The sequence below is a fragment of the Rhea americana genome, unplaced genomic scaffold (genome assembly GCF_003343005.1).
Source record: "Rhea americana isolate MKP2758 unplaced genomic scaffold, rheAme1 scaffold_44, whole genome shotgun sequence".
Lineage (NCBI taxonomy): Eukaryota > Metazoa > Chordata > Aves > Rheiformes > Rheidae > Rhea > Rhea americana.
The window spans coordinates 4544918-4571851 of NW_028186579.1; the positions used below are offsets into that span (position 1 = coordinate 4544918).

At 38.1% G+C, this 26934-nt stretch overlaps 1 protein-coding gene across 1 annotated transcript in view; it reads left to right on the forward strand.

Moving 5' to 3' along the window:
• Positions 1-26934, forward strand: part of PRKCE (protein kinase C epsilon) — a 295541-nt gene that overhangs the window by 96005 nt on the left and 172602 nt on the right. The window contains exon 2 of the mRNA XM_085315873.1: positions 8698-8761. Within this exon, the coding sequence (XP_085171999.1) occupies positions 8698-8761 (64 nt within the window). The remainder of the gene's footprint in view (positions 1-8697; positions 8762-26934) is intronic.

A 26934-nucleotide genomic window follows, 5' to 3' on the forward strand; every position in this document is an offset into this window, starting at 1 on the left:
TGTAAGTTGTTACCCATAGTAATCATCTAGCTTGTAGCCCTGAGTCTRTTGTAGGAGTTCAACATTTTATTCCCAAGTGTGACCTGCTCCTTTCTGGTTGCAGTTCTGTAGCACAGTATTTAGAAAAAAGTCTTTGTAAGTCAACAAGAGATTTTTTTWAAAAAAAAATATTTCGTGAGAGCTAAGTATTCCCCTGTAGTTTGGGGAATAGTTCAATGCACTAGTTGCAATGCATTGAAAAACAGATACTGAAAAGCCTTGCGATGATATTACAGGTCAGATTTTACCACATGATACAATTTCTGTATTCTGGAAAAAAAYAGCCATCTGCTTGGGCAAGTGATTGCACTCTGAAGAGATTCTTTTCTTTCTTTAAATAAATGTAACAGATGTTTCAAGTGAAACATCTTCTTTTCTCAGACTTTTGTTCTGTAGATAGTTTTACTCTCCTTTTACTCAAAGTCTACTTGAGTGTCCTTCACTCAAACCCAGCTCTTGCTCTTTGCACYTCAGGTTATCTTTGGGCTTGTGCAGCTTCTTTGTGTGTTACCTGTACTACTATTACTAAGATAATACAACCACTATTTCTAGTGTGGATGCTGTTACAGTACCTTTCCACTGTACTATATTGCTATGTCTTAGTCTTATGAAGGTAGGGGAATAAGCTATACTAACGTAAGACGTTTACATTAGCAGAATAACTGTACTCAATGAAACAAACCAACACAGCACACACATGTGCCTGAAATACGAATCCTGGTGTGATTCCCAGTTAACCTGTTCGGTTGCAGAGTGCCCTGAATGGTTAGCCTGGGAGTGCTGGTCTCTTAGGCTTCTTGACTTCTCTGGTCATGAAGAAATTTTTCTCTCCTTGATTTATTTCCCTCTTTCAAGAATTCTGTTATCATTGTGTCTAGATGATAGTGCGTGTAGGTATTTAGAAACCCTAACCAGGTTTGGGCATGTAACTTGTTAAACAGATCCAGCTTTTTAATGCTATATTCTCAATATGAAGGAAAGATGAAACAGCAATCTCTAAGGAGCATTAGGCCGTGATACCTAGTCCTGTGCATGTTTTTTCACCACCACCTTTCAAGAGAGTGAAGACAATCCTTTCCATCTTCAGATCGGGGAGTCAGAAACTTTTTTTTTTGCACAAGCATGCCTCTGGGGTCATGCTGCCTGATGCTTCTGCAACAGTTTGTACAGCTCTGCTGTCTTGTTCTATTTAAATTATTATGCTGCTGTTCTGTGTGCTGTAAAATGTCTCTAACTGTGCCTCCCACCTTCCTGAATGTCTCTTCTCTGTACCCATCAGCTAGAATCCCCTACTACTTCTTTTCAAGTAGTTGTTATCCCACCAGGAATTAGCCATCTTTCCCCTGATACACAGTGTTTCCAGGGATTTTTGATACTCTTTAGAGATATTTGGCCTGAGCAAATGAAGTAATGAAGTAAATACAAGCCTTTCATGTTGGAAAGATGGGGGGGGGGGAAGTTGGGGGAATGACAGGAGTATATCATTAAAATAGCTCTTTGGTACAGTAAATACCCAGTTACAGAGACTGTGAGGCTTTAGGTACAGGAGGTTATGGGAGCTCCTTAGCTTCTACCATTGCATGGAAATTGTGTCACATATGATTTGAGACATTGCAAYTGAATGTCAGTGTATGCTTTAGTAAGTAATGGAAGGATTCTTCGTTTATAATTGATTGCTGAACACTGTGGTTATTTTAGCTGAATCTTGTTTTCCCTGGCTGCTTCTGTTGTGTATTATGTCTGTGCATGTGTCTGCTGCTGGAAAATGTTTGATCTTTTCTGTAGRTCATGCAAGATGTTTGATGTCTTTTTGTTGACTTTTGAGTAGGAGTAAATAAATGATAGAAAGCCCTGTGGCCAAAATRTCTTAACTTTTATGTATATCATTGTGGTCAATTACAATGCAGCAAGCTGTGTTAAGTTTCTCTGTAATCATAATAGTGAAATATGTAACATTTGTAATGAAAGGCAGCTTTGTGGCAGTGCACTGGCTCTGAAAGGAACCTGATTTCTTCGGCCAGAAGAGCGAGTGGCTGTGGAAAAAGGAGTAGAGGGCAACAGAGAGACTAGGAAAGTTCCCTCAGCGTTATTGCCAAAGTTGGGCAGTTTCTTTTAAAGTCAAATCTACTTCACGTAACTAGTCATGTAACCTGTGAATTCAGTTCATTTTCTCATCATGTTATTTAATAAAATTTTCAAGCTATTTTGCGAACCTTGCAGAGTGTATTGTAAAAACTGATTCAGGTGCGAATGCTGGGGGAAGTTCGTGAGCTTAGTCTTAGCTCTGGCCTGTTATTTCTAGTGGGTGTTTGCTCCTGTTCTAATAACGGTTGATGGAGGTGTTTTTCAAAGACATTTAAATGACTTRGAAGCATACAAAAGCAGTTAAAGTGGAGTCTGCAGTAGCTTTGGATATATTGAAAAGTGCCACCATTAGTGTTTTATTTTCTATTAAGAAGTTAAAATAGGTACTCTATTAGCTATTTAAGTTACAATAGAAAAATCTTGTGCTTAAAGAAYACAAGAAAAAGATTCTGTCTAAAGTCATTTTCTATTAGGTTAAGTGTTGTGACATTCTTGTAAAGTTGTAGAAATAATATATGATCAAAACTGGAGAATTAAATGCCCCTCAGAACAAGCAGTTTTACCTCCTAGCCTTTGCAAATATCAGGTTTTGAAACTTGCAGTTCCTTCTCTCCTTTCAGGGAAGTTTTAGTCTCCAAGAAAAACTTTCCATGCTACGCTATGCTCCATAAGGGTTGAAACATGTTGGCTTCTGAAGTCCTACGTGACTGAAAGAACAATCTGCAGTGACAAATCATGCACTTGGAGGTTTATGTTTTAAGCTATCCAAATGTCAGATAATCCTAGAACATCACAACAAGAGGCATAAGCAGGTTTTATGACAAAATTCTTTGTTTCCGTTGCTSCTACAGTCCATTTAGGTTTTCAGTATTGCAAAAATCCTGTAAAGCTTTTATGACTGAAGATGTTTTTGATGTTGTATTTTGCATAACGCCTAGCTACAGAACACCAGAGTAAAATTTATTCACATTTGTACTGTTAGCAAATTCAGTTGTGCAAAACGCATTTTTATGGTTGTTGTTTTTTCCAGATCGGAGTTCTATGTTAATGCCAATCCATAGATCTCTCTTTTAAGAGACTAGTTATCATTTAAATAAACAAAATGCACCTAATTTTAGATGGCGTAGTTGTGTTGAACGTAGTGACTCGCATAGTCTCTGCTCTCGTGATCAAATTAAAACCTATGGTGATGGGATACTGAGTCATAAAACATAATGGTATTTCACTTGTTTACACTAGGTCTCAGCTTGCTCCATGGGGCCTGCTATTCTGTGCCAGTCTTACAATCAGCTAGAAGAAAAACGAACATGCCCTCATGTTAATGGAATTATTCATGCTTTATGTTGGTCAAGATCCTAAAATCTTCCTCTTCATATTCAAATATGAAGCTGCCCAAGTAGCTGCACGGCATATTCTAATCTTCATAAGTTTAGAGATGGTTTGGGGTTACCTTTAGCATAATCTCAGTCTCAGAGGGTCCTGCCCAAGTTTCCTATTTTGAGGATCGGAATTATAGCTTCCACTGAAGAAGAGGAAAATGGTGAATGTCTAGTTGAGCTTAGGATTCAAATTTTCAGAAGAAAATTTAGGAGATAAAAGGTTACAAAAATCAAACATTGAGGAAAAGCTGAAGTATTGTCAGTTTTCTGCATATTTTCATTAAACTTTGCATTGACTCTACAACTTCATGAGGAATAGCAAGCTTTGGAAATGTTGAAAAGAAATATTTAAGCATCCCTTTTTTCCTAGCTGAATGGAAGGAAAAAGGAAATTCTCCTAGATACGTATTAGCAGGTTGTTTGTTTGCTGGTTTTAAARAACAGTTCCTAGATGTTTCTGACTGATACTGGAGGAAGACAAGATGTGCATGGGCTGACAAAGTGAATCGTAACTGAGGACCGGGACAAATGGCCTAGTGGGCAGTCTGMGCCTTGAGAGACCACGGTTCGGTTCTTGGTTAAACTGCAGACTTTTTAGTGTGCCTCTCTGGCAAGCCACTTAGTCTAGCTGGTGCCTTTGGGAGTCTCTCATTTTACAGATGGGGAACTGTCTCAGAAGGGTGTTGAAAATAAAATCCATTAATGACTGTGAAACTATATAAATGCCTTCAATATGCTGAAACTTGGCCATGGTTTCAGCATGGGTTTTTTCCTCTGAAAAGTATGTCTGGTTTTATGGATGGTTGCCTTTTGTTCCCTGAAACGGACTAATATGCTTTACTCGTGCCTCGTTTTTCAAAGCAGTTTTTCAAAATCTGCTGTTTTCCAGCAATCATTGTACTAATCACACTGTACTGCCCCATAAAGATTGTTTTAGCAATGTAAAAGTTGTTTAAAGTGAATTTCAATTAATTACTTGCCCTTACTGAAACTTTCTATTTTAGCAGATGTCATGACAATAGCATGGGCCAGTGACCAGGATAAAATATTTTAGTGGTGATCAAATATTTCACTCTGATTGTTACATCTTTTTTGCATGTCGAATGTGGTCTGTATGGACAAGTCATAAATTTTGCAATGCGGTTACAGCAAAGCTCATCTTGTGTCAGCTCCTCTCTCCCATCCCTTATTCTCATCTTGCCTTGTTCCCTGCTGTCCTTTTCAACATTTCTTCTTAGATTTCTTCTCATAGCATCTCTCTGCATGTATAAAAGCTGGGCTCCATTCAGAGAAATATTTTTAGTCAAAGGGAAGGGTCAAAATCAGCACTGCTGTGATCAGACAATTTCTGTTGCGTTCAAGGTTGTCTGTTATATTCAGCTGAATTTGGCCAGTCGTTCTGTTTCTGGTTACATATGTCTAACGGTATTTCTCTTGTAATATCTTTCTGCGCATTTGGTGAAAAATTCTTTTAGAAGCTATGTCTAAAACATTGAAGTAATGACTTAAAAACTGTTGTATAGCAGTGAGCTAAATGTAAATATATATATATAGAAAACTTAGAGTGCTGCATGCATCTTTTATTAATTATTTGTAAAATGACCAAAATCATTTCATAGTTTCTGCTGCCTTCAAGGTATAGTTTAATGTGTAGATTAAAAAAAAAAAAAAAAAAAAAAAAGTATGTGGCTTTCATTCTAGTAGTCTGACTATTTTTGAGGTATTTATAGAATTATGCTTCTAGGCATTGAATTAGAAATGTTCTATGCAAAATCAGAGTTGTATCCAGAGTTTTCTTTCTTTCTTTCTTCCATACATGAAAGACTGGAAATCAAAAGAAGGCTTCCTATCAGTTTTGCGGGTTTGTCTGCTCTTTGAGTGTCTTTCATATGTAAGCTGAGTCAACTGAACTGCCAGCTTTTGGCAAAAGTACTAATTCATATGACAGATGAGACTGTCAGCATAGGTGCTTATGGAAATGAAGTGGGGCACTTTAAAAATTTAAAAATAAGAACATGCTACTTGCATTCACATTGGTGTTGGAGCATTTTGTGGCTAGAAAATCCCTTTTGTGAAGGGGACTTCTTTCCACAAACACTCTGCTTAGAATATCAGCGAAAATTCTCAATCAAAATCAGTAGACAACATTTGGAATAAATTGTATATGAAAATTGTCCACTTGATGGATAATGGAAATTTGAATTCAGTGCTCCAGTCTTTGTCCTGGGCTGCCTCCAATGGTATTTGTATTTAAAAATAAATGAGCAGAAGGGATGCTTTGTAGTGGTGTTCACCAACTCTCCCAGCTCCACAGGAGAATCATTGCCTGATTTTTCTGCAAGGGTGATGTTGGTGTGGTGTTGGGGGTGTGTGTGTGTGTGCTTAGGTTTTTAAAACTGGATAAAAGACTTTACTGATGGCTCAACCAAGTAGTATATAATGCTGATACAAATAGAGCATTAGGCATGCCTTTCTTAAATACAGCCGTCTGTTGAGTACTATAGCAGTTGTTCAAAAGCAGCCCTCAGCTTAGACATCAAAGTCTATTTGTGCACCTGTGCTTCTGATTGAATATTTTGCATTTAAAAACTCTGCAAAGGGAAAGAAGCAATATTTCGACATCAGTAGCTTTATTCAAAAAAAAAAAATCTCGCAGCTGCTATTTCAGACATTGTTAAAAATGCCCTTACTCAATATTCAACACTTTATTAATGGAAAAACACTCAACCATGCTTTCATTATCCCCTCCTCTGAGCAACCCTTGGCCTTGCTAACACCCATTTCCTCCCTCATTTATTTAAAATAGAGTTGCTGAGATCATTTTCTTGATCCGTTGGGGTGATGACATCGGAGCTTTGAACTCCTCTAGCAGCTCGTTCTGGAAARGCAGAGGAGCGTGTGCATCCGAAGCTGGTTCGCGGAGGGAGGAGCCAGGTGTTGCTCGCCGCAGCCAAAGCGTTCGAGTGCTGTGGCCTGAAARAGGGAGATGGCAGAGGGTCCCCTGTACTAAAGGCCCTTTTAAGTGGAAAGAAAAAAGWGGAAATGGAAGGGCCACTACAAGAAAAGAAAGCCCCGTGGAGTGAGAGCRGCAGACAGGCAGAGCCTGGCATTCCCTGGGCCGTTTTTCCACCTCGTTCCTTTTCCCCACCGCTTTGCAGCCAGCTGCAGGCAGCCTCTGTTCTTCCCTGCTCGCCGAACGGGYTGGCGGGAGCGGAGCGGGTCAGAGCACTGAATTCAAATCTGAGTTACCCGCCAAGGGGACAGCTTTCATCCTCAGTTAATGCCAAATGCTTTGTACTGCTACTGGATTCAGAACTTTTGCTGCTACTCTAAGCAGAATGAAGTATCTGGGAAAGAGAAGCCCTTTTGCAAAGAAAGCTGCAATCAGTTTTTGACAAAACGATTTTGACATACCATTTAATCTGTAATTTAATCAGTAATTCCTACATGTGTATCATTAAGAGATGTGTGACCTCCTCCCCTGTGTGATGCAGTAAGTTCTCTTGTTATGAAGCATCTGAATTATCATCATTAATAATTAAATTCAAGTTGTACTTGTCAAAGTGATCAAAGGACATTTTATGATGCATTATCCTAGCTCTGTTAAAATGTTCATTTACTTGCGAATCTGCAAAGCTCAGTAGATTGGTCTCCCGAGTTATTAGTGTGAATTATTGATACCCTGATATCCTTTTATTCTATCCTAACATCATATCCTACTGCCATTTGTGACTTCAGGCATGATTTGTTTCACTCATATTAGCCCAGATAGCTGACAGTAATGAAACAAGGTTCATCTTCCCAAGCGCCAGAGACTAGCATGGAGCAGGGGGTGAAGGAATATAAAGTGGGATTTCAGATAGCCTGTGTCTAGTCACAGTCCCTGTGGAGCTCACAGCCCCTGGGCTCCCCCAACSCCAGGACCATACGTCCCTGCAGTGGTGCTGCTGGCTGTGGCCCCACCACAGCCCTGCCCATGACTGGCCATGGCCCCCTGGGGCCCATGGGCACCTGGCCCCATCCCCACGGTGGTGCCTGACACTTGGGGCTGCCCCCGGTGCCCTGCTCCTTTGGGGTGGTGGGATGGGCCCTGGTGGCAGGGACCTGTCCTGCTGCCACTGGGAGCCCCCAGCCCACACAGTGCCCRGACAGCAGGCCGTGTGATACTACCCCGCTGGATTTAATTACCAAAATAGAAGGAAAATACAGGATCGATGCACACTTCACTGACTTCACTCACAATTTCTGAWATTGTGTGACAACTGAAATCTGAAATTAAGAACTAATGACTGCACAGTGTTTTAAATACAGTTAAATCATCTGGAGATGAGTCACTGCAAAAACTCTGTAACACTTTGGGGATCATCAAGACGCTCACATCCAGCAGTATTTAGAGTTGACGATGAACTACTGTGGTAGTGTGGCGGGTGCTTAAGGATTTGTAATGAACTCTTCATTCTGGTATCTAAATGTACAGGATCGTATTCCTAAAGCCCGTGAGATCTTCAAGTAGGGTAGCTTGATACTGAGCACCTTGCACCTACTGGAACTGATGRCCCTGAGAGCAAAGGCTCCTTGAAGTCTTCCAGAATGGTGCAGCAATAAAACATTTTGCACTTTGGAGCAAGAGAGTAAAGCATGCATTTTGTTTTCCCAGGGGCCAAAGTATTGAAAGCATGTATTAACTAGCTAAACAAGTTGTGTGCACTGCTATTTTTTTCCCCTCCTCTGTTCTACAACCAGAACTGATCTGTGTCTCTTTAGCATCTGAGTAGGATAGAGTACTGTTTTTCATATTTGTATAGCTGGGCTCAGTACAGTCAAAGCTATTCAATACTACCACTATTTAACTTTTCTTTTGTTAYTTGGAAATAGTACAAATGTATTCATTCATTCAAAACAAGATAGTTTAAAATATTTGATTTGTAAAGTTCACTGGGTTCAAGTTTTCAAAGTGCTAAGGACTTGCATTTGCGTTTTACTTYAGTAAAGGTGCAGGGTTCTCAACACCTCTTCTGTTAGAGCATATTTGTTATTTGCAAAAGATGGAGACTGTTTTTAGCAAACTGYAGAACTGCCCATGTGTCCTGCCAACACTTCGGCTTCAAGGGTTTTGGAAACTGTTTCCTGCACGTGCAATAGCTTGCTTTGGGAGCCATTCTAAGTTATATTTTAATTCTCTTCTTGATTGCAGATTGACTTGGAGCCAGAAGGGAGAGTATATGTCATCATAGACCTTTCAGGATCATCAGGTGAAGGTAGGGACTTACAATAATGTTCTTTCATGAATGGAATCTTGCAAAGACCTCTGTAACGGAGGTATTAGAGAAGGTGCTCTGCGCCGATGCCCTCTTACACTGAATGCATTTTGATTATTGTGCCTGTGAGTTGATAAGCAGTTGCAGTGCATCTTACCTCATTAATCACTGATAGTAACTATACCAGCCAAAAGGATGATAACCAAATGAGAGTAGATTGGAGCTATTAATTTCCAGAAGAAACATTCTGATTYTTATCTTTCAAAGAATGCTAACCACTATATAGGAAGAAATGGTGAGATGTCAAATAGGGAAAAAAGTGTATTTGTTTTTAAAAATTATTCTAGTATGTGATATTTTTCCACTAAATGTTTTCTTTTCCAAGTAGAGTAAGGAGCACAAGTGTGGTAATGATAAGAGATCTTTTTGTATGAATGACCCAGTAGTAACATACTGGAGAAAACCCAAGAAAYTGGGAAGAAACACTTATTAACTTCAGACATTTTTCTGCTGCTCTTCAGTGGGAGAAGAGTCAGGTGTTATGTGGTAGAAATATGAAAATTTATGAAAAAKCAAAGCTGTTGTGTATCTTAATCATGCTGTTAGTGATGCCCTGACCTACTGAAATAGACTGGATGACTAGTTGTGGTCGATTATTTTAAATGGTGTCCTCTGAATCATAGGCTACTATGCCCAGTAGCTCATAGAGCTGTGCTTAAACAAGGTTTTCACTGGTTCAGAGTACGTAAAGAAGATTCACATAAACCCTGACAGCTCCTGACAGGAGCTGAAACAGAAAATGGAACAAAATGGAATTATTTTGCCTGGCATAGTTGAGAAACAGCAGAAGAATGTTTATCTTTCTGCTCTTCATGATGAATCGCTGTGCTTTGACCAATTACTAATAGTAGCTTCAAAAACACGTACTGCACTGAATCCTGACTTTGAAAAGAAAGAAAACCATTATTCAGACTTCATGTTATACCTGTGTGCCTGCATAAGACATATTCTGCCCTTTTTATCATATTATGTAAGAAGTAGTAGCCATCACTTCAGCTGTAGTTTCCATGTATCTTGCTAATTGCTGTGSCAATTTTAGAGCTAAAAGGTGATTAGAGATATTCATAGGGTWGGTAGATGTTCTTCAAAGCTTCCATTTTTAGTTAATTGATATCCAACCCAGTAGTGTTACTGTTCCATCCCAGCATGAGTTCTAGTGTGTTGGACTGTTAGAGGGCAGGAAAAAATGTGTTTTATTGTTTTTTCAGAAGTTCTTAAGACTTCATAATCTTTCAWGCAGAAGGAAATTGGATATGGTAATGTTTGCTGTGTTACATAGTGTATTAGCCTATGGCCTCTGAAAGATGCTTGGAAAGAAATCTGCAGAACTAGAAGTTGTGTTGCTACATTAACATAGAAGAGGAGCATAAGARTAGAAAAGCTTGCAAGGAAATAGGCCCCTGAAGAAAAAAGCTTAGGACATACTGTCTTATGGGAAGGCCAAGAGACTTCAGTAGGGATGAATTTGGTAGAACCCAAGTGAAGTTGCTGTGTTTGAAAAATGCTATAGAACTCGTATATTTTTAGAGCTTTTTTCCATGGACTTAAGTTAGTATGGAAAAGTGCTATGTAGAAGTATTACAAAATTCTCTAGGAAATTCTCTACAGTTTTCTTCACAAGGGAAGATAGATCAAATTTGTACTGCAGCCTATAAACTTGTTTAATGGTGTTTTGGTAGCACCATTGTGAAATTGTTTGTAGAATTCTTTATTAGGGYTGAAATTAGCTAATTTTGGATAAGGCTCCTCTCACTTCATCTATCTTAAAGTGAAGCACCTAGTCTAACACAGCCACCATGTAAGTCCTCCTGTAGTAAGCAGACCTATATGACACACACACACACATACTACACATCATACACACACACAGAGATATACATCTTTTTAAGCATTTTAGGTATCTCAAGTTTATCTTACTCAGTATGTATACTTTGACTATAAAAAGAGCATACGATTATGGTTAGACTAAATGCACGACCTTTGAGTGGCTTAGGCTGGTTGAGGCAATTCCTATTTTTGACCTAATTTGCTAACCAGGAGTTTGGTTTTTGAACTCCAGTCTCCATGGTGAGTTATAACAGAATATATAGTATTCTTTTCATGTTTCATGAATCCTGATATAAAGCTGTGAGTTCCTTTTTTAAAAAAGAAAAAAAAAAGGAATCATATAAGGGTGTTTCATTTTAAGTTTTAGAAGCTTTTGGTAATAGTCTTCAAAAATTAGTGGTAACCAAGAGCTTGGTACTTCAGCCTATTCAGGCAGAATTGCCTCTGCAGTGAGTTTTCTTAACAGGGGAAGGTGACATGTTAACATACTGAAATCTGAATCTTCATCTGCATTCTACAAACCCACAGGTAGAGACTTCACTGTTGCTGAATAACTGTAATTCCCCTAGGAAGCTGTAGGAACTGCAGGCTGTCATCCAAAGGTGCAAAAGTACCAAGTCAGTCAGAAAGGTTCTTACTCAGACTTATGAAAGACTGTAAATATCTATTGGTGAGTGCACAATATTCACCAACTTTAAGTGGGAATTAGGTACCCTAATTCAATTTGTGAATCCTGCTAGGCCTCCGAGTGCTTAAGAGTCTAACTGCTCTGTAAATGTGATCCTTAAGCCTACCAGTGTGTTTAGGAACCCTACGTTATCTGCTATGGAGATTCCTAGTTTATATATGGTAGGATCAAACAGATTGTGCATTTTCAGTAATTGTCTGTTAAGTCTTTTAAATCTCGTTTTGTCACTATTCTGGATGTCTGATTCTGCAGGAAAAAAATGTTGATAATTTACAAAAATAAAAATAATTGTAGCAGGAGGAAGCAATACACTAGGCTGCAGCACTGTAGGAAGCAATCATCTTACATGTTTCTCAGTATGTTAAAACATCTGACACAGGTAAGGCAATCAAAATATATGAGCTCCCAACATATAGCACGTACTTGCCAATCAGTATTGTCATGTAATTCTGTGTAGTGAAAATTTGACTTGTTTCTGTCATATGATAGACACACATTTCTAGCTGTCAGCAACTGATATTGTAACTTCAATTATTTGGCACTTCTAAAGGATTTTAAGATCTATATCTAAATTCTATTTTGGCATCACTGACTTAAGACAAGTTGAATCCATTTATATGGGCAGAGAGCTTTGTCCTCTATTAAATTGCCTCTAAGAGGTAAAAATTCTAGTTCTAAAAGTGAGCTCTTCTTTGAGTAAATTGCTATATAAATTCAAAATATGCACATAAGGTCCTAAATGGTGAGAAATGAAGAAACATTCTCAATCATAGCATATTAATAACTTTAAGCCTTTTACTTGATGTATAATGAGATGTTGCTACAATATACCTTTTAAAAATTGAACTGTCCTTCAGGCCCAGCTGCCAGATTGTTTATCCCTTTGCGTTGCTTGTGCTTGTATGGCAAAATAATGAAAACGGTTCATTGTTACAAGTCTGACTTCCTCAACGGAAGTCCACAATTTCTCCTCCTCCTCCGCCCTACTCCTCTGAACTGATTCATTTGTGGACTTTCATTAYTCCTGTGCTTTAGGTGTGAAAAAAAGATGGAAATATGTCGCATTACAAATGGAGATAAGAATATTTCTGCCTGTCCTTGTGTTGTTGCTAGACTTGTTGAGAGCCACCCTGAGATATCAGTATCTGAATCTGGCGGGTATTATTGCATGGAACCATAGGAAAAAAGGGCTGCAGGCTTTGCTACTTACAATTTGTCTCCTAATCTAAAGATAAGCTAGAAATCCATGGGAGCTAATAGAGCTGTGTTAGCTTGTGTGCCATTTTGTACACTGAAATTTCCTCTAGAAGCAGCCTGGAGGAGAAGCTGTACTTCTGCAGCAGTAATGCTGCAGTTGTGAGGAGGCGGCCTTGAAAGCCCAAGGCTTTAGACTGCTCTCCACTGGATATCTTGCAGCATTGCCAGCAGTGGATTGTTCAAATCTCTAGATATTTGGATTTGTTCTGAAAAAAAATCATCTCCTGGAACTTACTCTCATTCAATTTTAGTCTTTGAAGTGGCAAATGTTTGGAAGACACAAATACTGGAGTCTGAGAAGTGGGAAGAAAACTACATAAAAAGCCCTAGCAACAACAACAAACCCAACAACCATTTTTATCATCGCTTTTTTTAACTACTCCCATTTTGCAGCCTGCTTATAGCTTCTGAATGCTTCTTCTGCATTGAGAAGRAGGGTGAGAAACTATTGTCGCAATCTCTTATAAATTCTGTAGTAGGAACAATCTAGCCCACATATTGAAGACAAAATGCTAAATGAGCTGTTTATCACACAGAAGGTGATGTTCTCAAGTGTTAGGATTCCAATTTTGCTGCTAAAATTTGAACATCCCCATATTTGTGCTTTCAAGACAAGTTCTGCAAAACATTCAGTACACTCTGCTGCATATATGCCTAAGTCTTAGTTGCACATCTTCATGTTAGGCTTTTCTGAACTGACATAATTTCTTCAGATGAGAAGCCTGGATGTCTTGCCCTGCTGCTGCATGAGATAGCAAGTCCTTTTCATAGGTTCCATGTAGATCTGGATAATTCTCAATATGGACATTGGTGTAGGAAGAAGAGGGAGAGAAAACAGCTCTCTCAAATTACATAGTTCAAAACAGAATTTCAAGAAGTAATCAATATTTCCATAACACATGTGATTCAGGTCTTTACACCGTCTTTGCCAAAATTGATCTGCAGAGGTTTTTTACTTCCTGAAGGGCTTCTTATTTAAAATAACACTGTGCATTCAGAGTAAATATGCGCTTGTTTCCTATGAAACAGCTGTGTTAGTGGAAACTTCCTAAATGTAGATGTAGGTGCATATACTAAGGTACGCATTCACAGATTAAAATAACTACAATAATTAATCAGTAAAGATCAGTTTATACAAAGATTTGATTATATTTGTAATATTTTTACTGGATTTCTTAAGTATTGACAAATAATAATGGTTCACTAAGAACTTTAAAGAATAATTTAAGAACAAATACTTGCTGGCCAAACAGATATATGAAATTTCTATAGAGCTGACACAGCATCTAGTAGTATTAACTGGAATTTTTCCATTAACTTCATTGTGCTATGTACTGTGCCACATGCAAGCATGTAGGGTCTTTAAGAAAGAATAAGAATTTCTGATAACTTGCTTTTATGAGACCAGTTCAAAATATGGGTTGTCATTGTTATTCTGGGATATCCTGTCAAACTTGCCAAGCACATCATCAGTCAATTCCACTGTTACCCAAACATCTGATAACTTTATGTAATTTGTTATTAGAAGAGCAAGATTTATACTGGACCAGTGTTAGTAAGAAGTTATTAGCTTGAGAAAGATCTATCATATGCATTCTCTACTAGTTTATTTAACAAACTGGATCTAATGTGTTCACTGGTTTTTAGTCTTACATCTTCAGTTTCTGCCAGGGCTGTGGAGAAGGGTATGTCTCAAGTCTTTGGCTGGCCAAGAGACTCCTTTAAGACATGCTGCCTTATTTCTTTGATGCTGGTCATTGTCCAAGGTCATATTGATTTTTCTATATTAATTCAGTGGTGCTGTAGCATAGGCATTATTTCTAGGCTGAAATGTACTCATTGACTGTTTTATTGACCTGCTTTGGCAGTATTTTTAATATGGTTTAGCTAGTGCTTATAAAATTTTGTGAGTGAACTTTTTTTTCTAATGATTGCAGAATTATTTAAGAGCGCCAGTGTAGTTGATCCAGATCCAAATGCAGTCAAAGTTTAAAACCTAACCGATGCAATGACACAAGGATTCAGTTTATAAATTTAGATAACAGATGCCATCGAATCAGCCCAAGGAATGATTAAAAACATTTTCAAGAAAGTCAAGTTTTATGTACAATGAAAGACAGAAGCTGCTATTTTTGAAAGCTTATGGCCTTCTTGTTGCTTTTATCATCACAGATGTCTTATTTCTTTGAAATTACTGGTTTGTGTGACACAAATGTATACAGTTATTTATAGTAGTTTTATACCAACTTGCAAATGAAATTACTGTTTGCAATATGTTAGTGTTGAATCAATAGCTGTAGAATGAATTGCAAAATGACCTTAACTTAACTAKTTTTTTCTAACCTCTAATTAGAGGTAACCTGTCATAAAAATTGAAATAAGAACTATTCAAAAYTCTTTTCCTACATATTATGTCTAATCAGTTGTGGTGATTAATCATCATTGTTAGGTGCCTGAATTCATATTACATAATTGTCTTTTTATACAACTACAGATTCTGCACTTTAGAGTGGGCTGTTAAATTCCAGTAAATACCACGGCTCTTGCTAGTAGTTACTATAGGTGGTAGGTACCTTAAGAAAGCCGCCTGTTGGAAGTTTGGGGTTATGTCTACAAATTATGCAGCCATAAAAGATTACATCTTCTAATACATTCATCTATTCAGATTCATCTGCTGTTAAGATACTTATGTTTCATAGGATGAAGAACTTAAGGTAGTATTTTACAGTAAAGTCTTTCAGCTGAAGTCATGGCAATATTTCACGATACAAAATATTTTCTGTAAGTTGATTATTTGGCTTTTTGCATTGAAATATCCAGCCAAGAAATACATAACTTTTTTTTTTTTTTTTTTTAATACCTAAATCAAAATATGTGGTTCAGAAGAGGTTTCCCAGTTAGCTCATTGGCCTGAATGGTCTCAGTTCTGCAGATACAGATGCTGCTGATTGATATGTATGTTACAGCACAAGTTCTGTAGAAGCAAGGAAAATAAAGTGTCAGCAGAAACAGGCTRGTTTATTTAATGTCATTTATGTTTCGTCCCTGATAAATCTTTAACGTGGATCCCGTTAATCAAGATACCAATAGGCTTTATTCCAGGCATCCAACTTTGGTAGACTCAATAGAGCGGGAGGAATTGTATTTCTGTTTCAGGTGTAGCATCTTTCTGCAAAGCTCTGTTAATACAACATACCCCGTGGGTTGCAGACTGTCTCCRTGATTCCTAATGTATCCATCTGTCAGAACTCTTGTTCCTTTGATTATTTTCATAGAATCATAGAATCAGTAAGGTTGGAAGGGACCTATGGAGATCATCTAGTCCAGCCYCCCTGCTCAAGCAGGGTCACCTACAGCATGTTAGACRGGGTTGTATCCAGGCAGGCCTTGAATATCTCCAGARAAGGAGACTCCACAACCTCTCTGGGCAACCTGKKCCAGTGCTCYGTCACTCTCACAGKGAAGAAATTTTGCCATTTTCATCATTAATTATGCTTGTTGTGCTAAAAGAGCCTTGAAAATGTAATCTGGCTGTGAAAGGCACAGTTTGAATGGAGAACAGCAGAAGGTGCATGCCTAGAAATCTCTAAGTCTAYGTAACGTATCTCCATGAACTAGGTTTTTTGTTTAGTCATTTTAGCAATCTACTGTAGTGAAGAGCAGAGTTTTCTTTCACTGACTTTTTTGATTGCAAATACAATTTTGAAAGTTTTCTTAAATTATCTCTGATTGTTGCCATTTTGAGAACAGGCCAATTTATGGTGGTGGTGGAAGAAAGCCTTCTGGAAAGCAGTGGCTTCTGAGATAATTGAAGCCCTTCTTTCTACGTAGCCCTGCTATCAACCGTRGGCCACCAGCTACTGGAATGACGAAACTGGGGTCTGTTAGCTCAGTATTTGTTAGTCCTCTGTTCGAGGTGCAAGTCTGCCTGGGATTGCGTTGCTTTTCGGGACAATCCTAATAGTGTCTTCTGTGATGCGTTTATTCTTTTTGATTTGTTCTCCTCCGTCCTGAGCACTCGGGCTGTGCAGTTTTGCTGTGGGCTGACTGTCTCCATGCTGAATAGCTGAGCRGTGCCCGTGAGCTGCCTCCAGAGCTGCGTTGCTGCGCCATTGCGCTGGTGGCACGTCTCAGATCCCCCGTGTCCAGCAGGCATTAGGGTAGCCAAGTCAGGCAGGGAACTCCAATGTGACCTGTGCACTTCGCTTCGAGGCGTGTTGGGGGCTGAACACATACAGTGTGGAAGGGAAGACCTGAAGAACGACGCATTTATATATATTGTTTATATCCTTTTCACTGTTGTCCACTATCAGGAGTGGGCTGTCGCAGGGGATGTTACTGCTTTCTGCTGTATGCTAACTCTTCCTACGTAAGGCTCAGTGAAATACAGATATTGACTGACTGAAGGGGTTTATCAAAACCCTGTGAACACTGAGGTGACAACTCCTGGGAAGCTATCCCTTCCCCACCTCRGTTCCTGCTTCTGCAGGGACAGTGTCCTCAGGACGGCGTCATTCTTTTAGCTAGTTATTTCCAGCACTTCTTTGAATACATTACATGAGTGGTAGCGCCGTGCTTACTCAGAGCACTTTGTATGAGTTACGTTTTAATAGGTTTTGCTTCAACTTGAGGGTTTTATTAACATAACCATTCCTACAGAATTCATCAGATACTTCCTAGGCAGCCATCAGCGATCTTGGGGTGCTCGATGGGCTCTGAGAGGGTGTTTGCATTTGTGCTGAATCTCTGCTATGTGCCAGCTAGACCGTACCTGCATGCTTTTCCACTAGGTGGGGAGCAGTTCGCCTGGACTCAGCAGCATAATCGGACCTGGCCAGCCACATGCTCTTTACGCTTTTAGACTCAAGGCTGTGGCTTTTTCCAAGAGTTGAAATAGTCTGAAACTATGTAAATAGGACAGTGCTGAGCTGTGAGTGCTAATGGGACGTTTTCTGCCTTCAGTCGCTTGACTCTGGCGTCAGTAGAGTTAGAGCTCTTCACGAATACAGCTCCCCCGAAAGTTCCCGGGAATAYTGTAAGCTCAGGGATATACGGTTTGCAGTGCCTGTGCCATAGACCTTTCCTCCYTTCCTGATGGAAAGCAGAATATCCAGTCAGCAGAAACGAGGCACGCGTTTGTGTCTCTCCTCCGTCAGCCAGCAGTAAGCTGGGCTCTGCTGCCTCTAAAGGCTTGATCGGACATTTTCATCCGCAGCTGGGGCAAAGGCAGAAAACAATTTTGTTTTCAGTTTTCCTCCTGTCGGGTCTTGMACTGCTTCCTTGCTTTCACAGGACAACTGCAAGCAGTGTGCAAGCCAACTTCAAATATAACCAGAGTCTGGGTTTTCAAAATTCATTTTGCAGTTTATCAAGGGAGAACCTATTTCCTTTGAAGCTTTGGTTTGATGTAAGTGGAGGGCTTGGGGATTTATATATACATTTTTTTTTTGTCCATTCAGCTTTTCAGTTCTTCTGCACCAGAAGATCAGACTTTATTCACACCACAAGAGGGGRAAAAAAGATAAAATAAAAAAAAGAAGTTTAAACAGATTTGCAAYATTTTCTTTCTGCTTCACCTTTGTTTTATTCTCTGAGGAGAGTTAATTCAAATCTATTTCTAATATGGCTTTTCTCTTGGGTCGTCTTTGATTTAATCTTAAAATTCAGTGGTGAAGGGCGAATGCTTATCTCAAGAATGAAAATATCCATCTAGGTTCTTTCTTTTTCTTCTTAGACCTGTTCACCTATTTTGTGACCGTGTTTACAACTGTAAGAAATCTTTGTCCATTCAGATTTTGAGTTTCTAGCTAAGAATCTTAAAATGGCTTGTTTGGGTCGTGATTTATCACTAGATTTAGTGTTAGCCAAAGAGAAAATTATACAGTTACCACAGATGCTACATACATATTTATTCTAATATGGAAGCTTGAAGGTTGTCRTGCTCGACTAGACAACCCTTCTTATTTCAGATGAACAATTTTAATGTTTTCCCAATCTATTAGAATAAGTTAATGTCAGTATATATTGAACCTCTGTAACACTTTGGGCACTAGTGCGGATTTACTAYGTGATGTTTCTCCATATTGAGACAGAATTTCACATGTTGCTAGCCTGTCATCTAAAAGCAGATGTTTGTGCTTTATTACCTAAAAACAATAACTGAAAAGCATGAGAACACTTTGCACATGCCAGTTAGACTGGCTTCAGTAATGGCACAGACATTAGGAAAATAAACCTTACAGACAAACAGTTGAAACTGGGATCTTTTTAAAAAAAGTATTAATGGAAACAAATGAATATTTGGTGGCAATTCAGTCTGTCCAGTTTGGTGCCTTATACTTCGAGAATGCCCTGCTCTGTGGAGAGMCTCTCCCAAGGGTGTTTATATAATTTTGATTTTGTGTGGCAAATGCCTTTGTAGCGAATATCCCTCCGGGGATTTACGGCCATCCCTTGGACTGAATCCAGTTAGCTGATGGAACATCTGGTAAGCGCTGTGTGTTTGCAATGTGTGTTTAAAGCTGGCTTGGGCTTTTCCGGCAAAGATCAATGACCTTTTCTTGGCAGACTTCTAGCTATTTGCCAAAACAAGTGGCTCACAGGAGCAAGTCAGAGGTATAAGACTTGGTTGTGTTGTACTGTAAGGGTTTGTAGTTGTTTAAGAAAAATTACATTGGACTGCAATAGAATAGAAAAGTAATGAAACTCATACATAGCATATTCCAGATTGTTGTGCATCTCTTTTGCTCCATTTAGGCAGAATGTACTCTGATGTCTGTAAGAAATAGCCATGTTTAATATTACTCTTGCATGTGCTTAGTATGTTTTTGAAGAAAACTGGCAAAAAGTATTGGCATGCTTAAAACTATACCTGTGGTTGCATACCTAAGTGAAATGTAAACCATGATAAGATTTGGGATAGAAATATCTTCTCAAATTCTGTTTATGGATAGCTATTTCATAATATGAGACACAGTAAGTAGAAATTATTCCATCACTCTATAACATGATATATTATGTGAAAAAGACATTAATATTACAGTATATAATTTTTAATATAGTTTCTTTATTTTTCTTTCTTGCAGTTCATAAAATATATAAGCTACATTCTGATATAGTTTGTATAGGTTATATATTTTAATTTCTGCTCCATATTTTTCTCTGCTGCAGTAACATACTCTTAATCAATCTGTGCCTTTCTCATCCTGTTACCCTCCCCCAATAATAGACAAGTCTATTTATTGTTAGTATTATTGAGGAAAGAAATCTCAATACAGTGCATTTCCATTAGCTGATCAGGAGATAAATAGATGAGATAATGCACATATTGAAGATAGTTCTGACCGTATTCTTGGTTTGCAGGAGTCTTCCACAGGTCAGTTTGGGGGTTTAGTTGAGCTCAATGTGGCTATTTTTGGAAAGAGCCTTCATCTTTAAGATGTTATGTACCAGCAGCCTGTACAGCTTTCTCAAAATGACACTACAAGTTGGTAGTTCCAACACAGATTCAAACTCTATTGATGAGAATTTTTTTATGTTGGAATGGGTTACTGTTCTTATTATCCTAAGTATATTTAATAAAGTAGTTTTTTGGAAGATGCTTATTAAATAAAGTAATTTTTTTGGAAGATGCTTTATCTTAAGGTGCTTTAGAAGGCCTTGGCTGATGTCCTGCTTAGAGTAGACAAAAGATTAAATGATTAAAATTATAGAAATCTGAACTGCTGGTTCAGACTACAGTCATTTAAAAATAGGTTTAGGTCAGTATATAGTTTTTGCTACATATTGTAGCATGTGCATTTGGGGTTAATATAGTCTAAACTGAAGAGCAAATGGAAGAAGACGAAATAAAAAATGAGAATGTTGATTTTATTTATTTATTTGTATTTGTCACTAGCTCATATGCATTCCTTCTTATATACTGCAAGCCGTATTCTCAGAGGTGCTGAGCACAGACAGCTTTTATCACTTGCAGCTAGAACTATAATTCTGCCTCATTTTTATAAATTGGGCTCTCAGTCCTGCTCCACTGGAACATACCACTAAGGCTGTGAAAATTTGGGAAGCATTAATGTCTTCTGAATGTCATTAACCAAGTGTATACTGCCTTCAACAGAGCCTGAAAGTCTAATCGTGTTCTTAAAATAGGAGTTTCACGGCACTGTAAACACATGGAGTCTCAGAAACTGTATTTTCTGAATATAGTCTTAGAAGGTTAAAATATTTATGAGGGCAACTGGAAACAGAAAAGTCGATTTAGAAAAGTATCTTGTTAGTAGTGGCTCAAAATCTATACATGAATTTGTGTTTGTTCCATGAATCCACTGAAAATGAGCATAAAAGAAAGTATGATCATATATTAAACAGAGGTAAATAATTTTTCATGTTCTAGCATATTTAGAAGAATCAAACATTTTGCTGAAAAATAGCACCTTAATTTTGTAGTTAACGATCTGAATTTCAAACTCTTAGATTTCTTGAAAACAATAAGCAGGTACTCTAAAATGATAACCCCAGAGCTCTAAAGATTTGCTGCAGGATCTTAGATTATTTCAGTCTTTTGCACTTTGTCCTTCAGAAGAGTGAAAAATACTCAAAACCTGTAATGCATAATTTTGAGCTTCAGTGAAGCACAAAAAAAAAAAAGCATTTGAGAAATGTTAATACATTATCTTGCTTTTACTTTCATTTTGAGATAATACTCGTGAAGTACAGTGAGTCTCCCAGGAATAAGACATGCAAATTGGAGTAAGGACCACAAGTATCCAACACTACAAATGGCATACCCTTGTCTTCAGTCAGTGTGGCCATCCTTAAGAGGAACTCCTGGGCTCTGTTCTACTACYGGGCGTAGGGTACTGTTAAATATGTGTGTGTGTTTATGCTTCTTGTTGGGATTCCGTTCTCTGTATGGTTGGAGAGTGAAATGAGGGTTAAGAATATTTTATAAGTGAGTATTACTGAGTTAAGCAGATCTAAATGTAAAAAGTATTTTACCGGAGAAACGGGCAAAAGGAGCAGGCCAAGTCCTCCTGCCCCACCTTTGTGGGGATGTAATTTGGCTGAATGAATAGAAGTGTTCTGGTAGACTGCTGTCGTGTGTAATAGGAATTACCTTTCAAGTGATGGGGTAGAGTGTACAGCTTTCAATGCACTTCATTTTCCATCACCACCTTTACCGCTTCTTCAGAATTCATTCTTTTCTTTTCTGTGCTAGACCCTTTGGCAAAGCAAAATTGGTTTGCCACTGCAAAAGATATTTCTTGGACGTACAATTACTGGCCAGAACATGTTTGTTTCTTGCAAGTTTAGCTGGGTTTTTTAAAGAAAACTTAGGGGAAAGCAAGATGCAAGGAGGGACATGGAAGGTCGAGGTCTTTCATCATTTCTCTGTATTTTGGCAAGATTTGTGCTAAGGAAAAGATCAGAAGCTGTAACTGAAGCCAAGATGAGATACTCTGACCTGAATTTTACCTAGTCTTTTGTCTTTTCTCATGCTATGAATTTTAAATTGTTTTCATTATTGCTACCGTATTTTTTTAATGTTTTCTTCCAAAAAAGTGCCTTGTATACGATACTGGGAGTAATATAAAATATACATTTTAATTTTCAGTAACAACTCTGTCAAAAAGAAATGCCTGCTATGTTGGCTTTTCAACTCTTACATGTGGTGTAGGTCATTGATTTCCCTTATACTACCTCTGGGGTATATTTCCCAGAATTGTATTCCGGCAGCACACACTAGCAATTTCAATTTAGCCGCTCTTGGACAAAACACTTTACAAGTTTAAATCTGAGGAGTTGTAGTAACTCCAGTTTGCACCGATGTGGCTCTTCCCTGCAAGATATAGCAGATCAGAATCTGATTTGTATAGCAGTATTTTAAAGGAACACTGAGAACTATTCTCTTTCTGTTTCCTTCTCTAGTTATACTTTCCAGATCACTACCAGGAAACTATCTCTCCAGTTAATTCCTAAACATATGCTTGAAGGTTTTCTTCCTTACTAGATTCTGTGTTTTCAAAAAAAAACCCTCCTTAAATTAGCACTTTTTAAAACTGGTTTCTCCCATCATCTTAGAGATCTACTTTGCCGAGAATTGTGTTGTTTAAAGGAAACCTCTCCCGTTGCAATTCATGAATTTCTATGGTAAGTAAAATATTACAGGATGTCAGTTCACCTCTGGCTAAAATACTGGGAGCCGCTGTATTTCAGAACTGGTGCAAGTTTAGTACTTCAGACAAGACAATATTATTGCTCTCAATATCTGTAATTGAATAAATAGATAGTAACCTGTCTGAGGACAGGATTGTCTGGGTAAACCCGCTAACTGGGAGCTGGAATGACTTGGAGAGATTTGTACATCTGCCGTTTTGACTTTGAGCTAGATTTTTCTGTACTTCAGATACTAAGAGTATTTCAGACAGTTGTGATGCAAGGCTAATTTAATAAGTGGAAATTACATTTGAGAAAGAGGGCTTGGTAAAGACTGGAAAAGGACTTGAGATTTAGATTTGTATCTTGTTTTCAATTAACTGCAGCCTTTTCATTGAAAGGGAGGAAGAAGCAAGCTCAGTGTGATGCAATGCACTTGAACTTATTAAAATGCAATTTTCCTTGTCTCGGAATCCTAAAGGAAAGTTTTGGGTTTTTAAGAAGCTACATTTAATAAAGATTTTTTGCTGGCTGTAGTTACTAAATCAAATTAATCAGGATTATGTCTTGAAAATTCAAAAAATTTAAATTTTGGGGTTACAATTTGGCCATAATGATTAGACTTTCTCCTGAGGTACCGTGATGTGGCAGAATTCAAAACTTTTCTTACATTATCAAAAAGAAAATGGCTCATTTCTGAAGAAAATATGGATCACTGGAGCTTCACTAGCTTCTCCTAGGTAGATTAAACATTTTCTTTATCTGTACTTGCTTGAGTGTATGACTGAATCGTCTTAAGAAAATGTATCTTGCTCTTCAAGTATTTTGCGATTTTTTTTTGAGTGAGGGAAGGAGAAAGGGAAGGGGAGGCCACATACTCTAATATATCTCATTGCATGTGTTATCTGAAGGCATAAGTGGAAAGTCTGTGAGTACATAAGATTGTCAAGGATCTTGTGTACTGGGTTATGATCCAGCTTTTCATGCCTCTGGTTTTGCAATATCACAGTCCTTGTTATTAACAGATTTCTAACCTATATTTCCCCAGAAAGGCTAACTTCAGATATGAATCACCAAAGAGCACAGGCCTATGTTTCTGTACTCTTTTCAAATTTTTCATATATCACCTATATTCATGGCCAAAGCCATCTAGGGAGTCAGTGGAAGTCTTCCATCAGTTGGACTGATCAGTGGATCATACTTTTCCCCTCACAGAGTAGGAATGGCAACTTAATGTAAGACTGAGAGTAGGAAGTACGAGCATCTCCTTTCTATGCGACACTTGCTACATCTATGCAAACCATGGAAAGTAATGGAGCATTGCTCTTGAATTTGGAAAAGAAAGGCTTTAAGAATCCTGGAATCATTTGCATATAAATTTGTGAACAGCTGATGCCACTATTAACTGTGCAATATATTTTCTACTGGTTTCCGTGCAATGTTAGTATTTTTCTAGGAATGTAAGACTGGTGATTCCTGTTGTGATACATAGCAACTCAAGTAATTTTTCTTTGGTATGTATATGGCAAGCATGCAGGCTATAGCCTTTCTGTGTAGCAAAAGCTCTCCAAGTAAAAGTTGTTTTTGAGAACGCGCGTCATTTTTTATTTCTTTGTTCAGGTCTTTTAACCATCTAAAACATCAAAATGAAACTATTTTCTTATCAAATTATTTTTTTCAGTTACCACATACTGCTGAAATACTAGCTGTCCTCTCTYAAGATTATGTAATAGTCTAAAAATGACTTGTTCTAGCAATACTGCTACCRTTGAAGTTACCAGCATTAAAGCACTGCACAGTACACTTAAGAAGTGCACTGGATTTGCTGTAGTGCAGGTAAATCTGAAATCGTTGCAGCATTGCTGATCTGAGGAAGTTTGGATGATAGGAGGCATGCACTATTTCTTCTGAGATTGCAATGAAGCCAGCCCAGTTTCACTGGAACATTTTTACATCAGTAAGAGATTTGGAAGACCACATGGAAAGACTCCAATCTTCCAGTTTCATACCCACATTAGAAAGGCTAAGAACAGAATCTGTCTTTAAACATCTGGAATCTATTTCTTCAGTTTTCTGGTTCTGATGTTGAGTCTTTTATATTTATGCATTCTCCTTTCTGTTCCTGGGAGACACAGGGTTGGGTTTTTTTATTAATTAGAAAATGGAAGTTTCTGTTCAAGATTACTCAGCTTATTAGAATACAATTAAATAATGGTGTTGCTAAATTCAGTAGGATCTAAATTATATTATTCGTTTCCCATTCTTCTAACCTGTCCCTGACCCAACTGCATTTTCCCTTTTCTCCCTTTCTAGTTGTCCTTCCTCAAGTAACAGTTGAGTACTGACTTCATAGGTTGGCACACATTAATCATGGGTGAGCTGAACTTAAAACTGCACTGTTAAACTTAATATGTTTGCAATTATTATCTTACGGGGTTTTTAATACTGGTACACTTTTTGAAAATCTACTGCCACTTCTGTGTTGCTTGTGATTAAAGGAGATGTTTCTATTTTGCTTTTTTCCTGTTTCATTGGCATATTAAAGAAGGTTTTATTTCCCCTCTAGTGTTGTCTGAATATGCACAATTGTATATATTTAAGTCAGCTGCCAACTGTGAAAACGGTTATCTTACCCCAGTCAACAGAAGTCTCGTCGTTATTGTTTGAATTGTTGTCATTAGTTTGGTAGGATTTGATCTTAATGAGGCTATTATTTTATTAAATTTTACTTAGGTGTTGAAAAAGCGTAGYGCTGGAATAAGCAGATGAGCCACCCGCTGATTATTGGTATCACCTCAGCTTAGTCCAGTATGTCAATGGTACATCATGGTTCTCTTTTCTTCGTTTAGTGCCTGCTCTTGGTAGCTCCTTCTAGAGAATCCAGTGCAAAAGTTGCAGTAATAGGTGAGCAGTCTCTTGAGGCGAATCGCTCTCTATAGAAAGCCATGTGGAACTAGGATGTTTCGTCTGTTTTGTTCCTTGATTTCACTGGGATTTAGACACCTATCTCATTTAAATTCTTTTGAAAACCCCATCTGCTGCTATGTGTCTCTCTAGGTGTGAAAGACTTAATCCATCCCTGCGCAAACAGCACCGATCACGCGCGGCTCCTCGCACCAGTACAYCTGACACGTGTCCTCTGTTGCTCTGACGCTACCCACAGTAGTTTGATGCTCTGTTGCAATGGGAGGAAGAGAGCAGACGACCATTAATCACATCATTTGGATTGCATTTGGAACTTAGACTCTAAGTCAAACTTCCTTTTCTCCCTATTACTTTAAGGTTTGATTGAATCCATTACCCTGCTGGCTGGTCTGTAGCCGCCCGCCCTCACTTCCTGATGAGCTTCTTATCCACTCAAAAAGTACATTACTTCCCCTTCCACTTCCTGCCAGTTTAATTTCCAGAACTGCAAGTTGGCCGTTCCTGCTTGCATATTGGTATTCAGAGCTGTAATTTCCTGTAGTTCCTTCCTTGCAGATATCTTTAAAAGTTACTACATTTAGGGTGAATAACATTACATAGATGAACAGTTAAACAGCAGAGTGGATTTTACTCTTTGATTTGTCTTGGAAAGACCACAGAAAGGTGTAATTAACTGGTTTAGGGAAAAATAATTATTTTGGAGTGGCAGAGAAACCCGATGATTCTTATTACTTGCAGAGTCCATTCTTTGCAGAATAAATCATTGCGAACTCTCGGGGTTTTTATCATAAATATTAGGGATAAATTAACCTATGTTTATATGGCAATAATGAGGGATGGAGGTGCCAGTCCAAAACAGCACTACTTGTATGTTTTGGATTTGAAAAGGTAAATAGAATCGCTAGAGAAAACTGAATAAATACAAGATAAGGGACAAAAGTATTTTTCATGGAATTAATCTTTCTCTCCTGCTGTTAAAAAGGCATTCAGATGACAAAAACAAAACAAAATTAACCTTACTATAGAAAAGATGGAAAAAAGATAAGATATTTTAAGCATGAGGCCAAAAAGTAGTCTAAATTGGTCCTGTCAGTCAAAAGGAGAGTAATTGCTAAACCTTGAGACAGAAGATGTGATCTGGAACAAAAAGTTTTATTTCAGTTGCATACTGTGTGCCTATGTGGCAAGAGAGAGACACAGATCTTTCTTTTCTTTTGGGTCTTTTTTTCTGGTGTACCCTGGAGCACCTCAAGCTTTGATT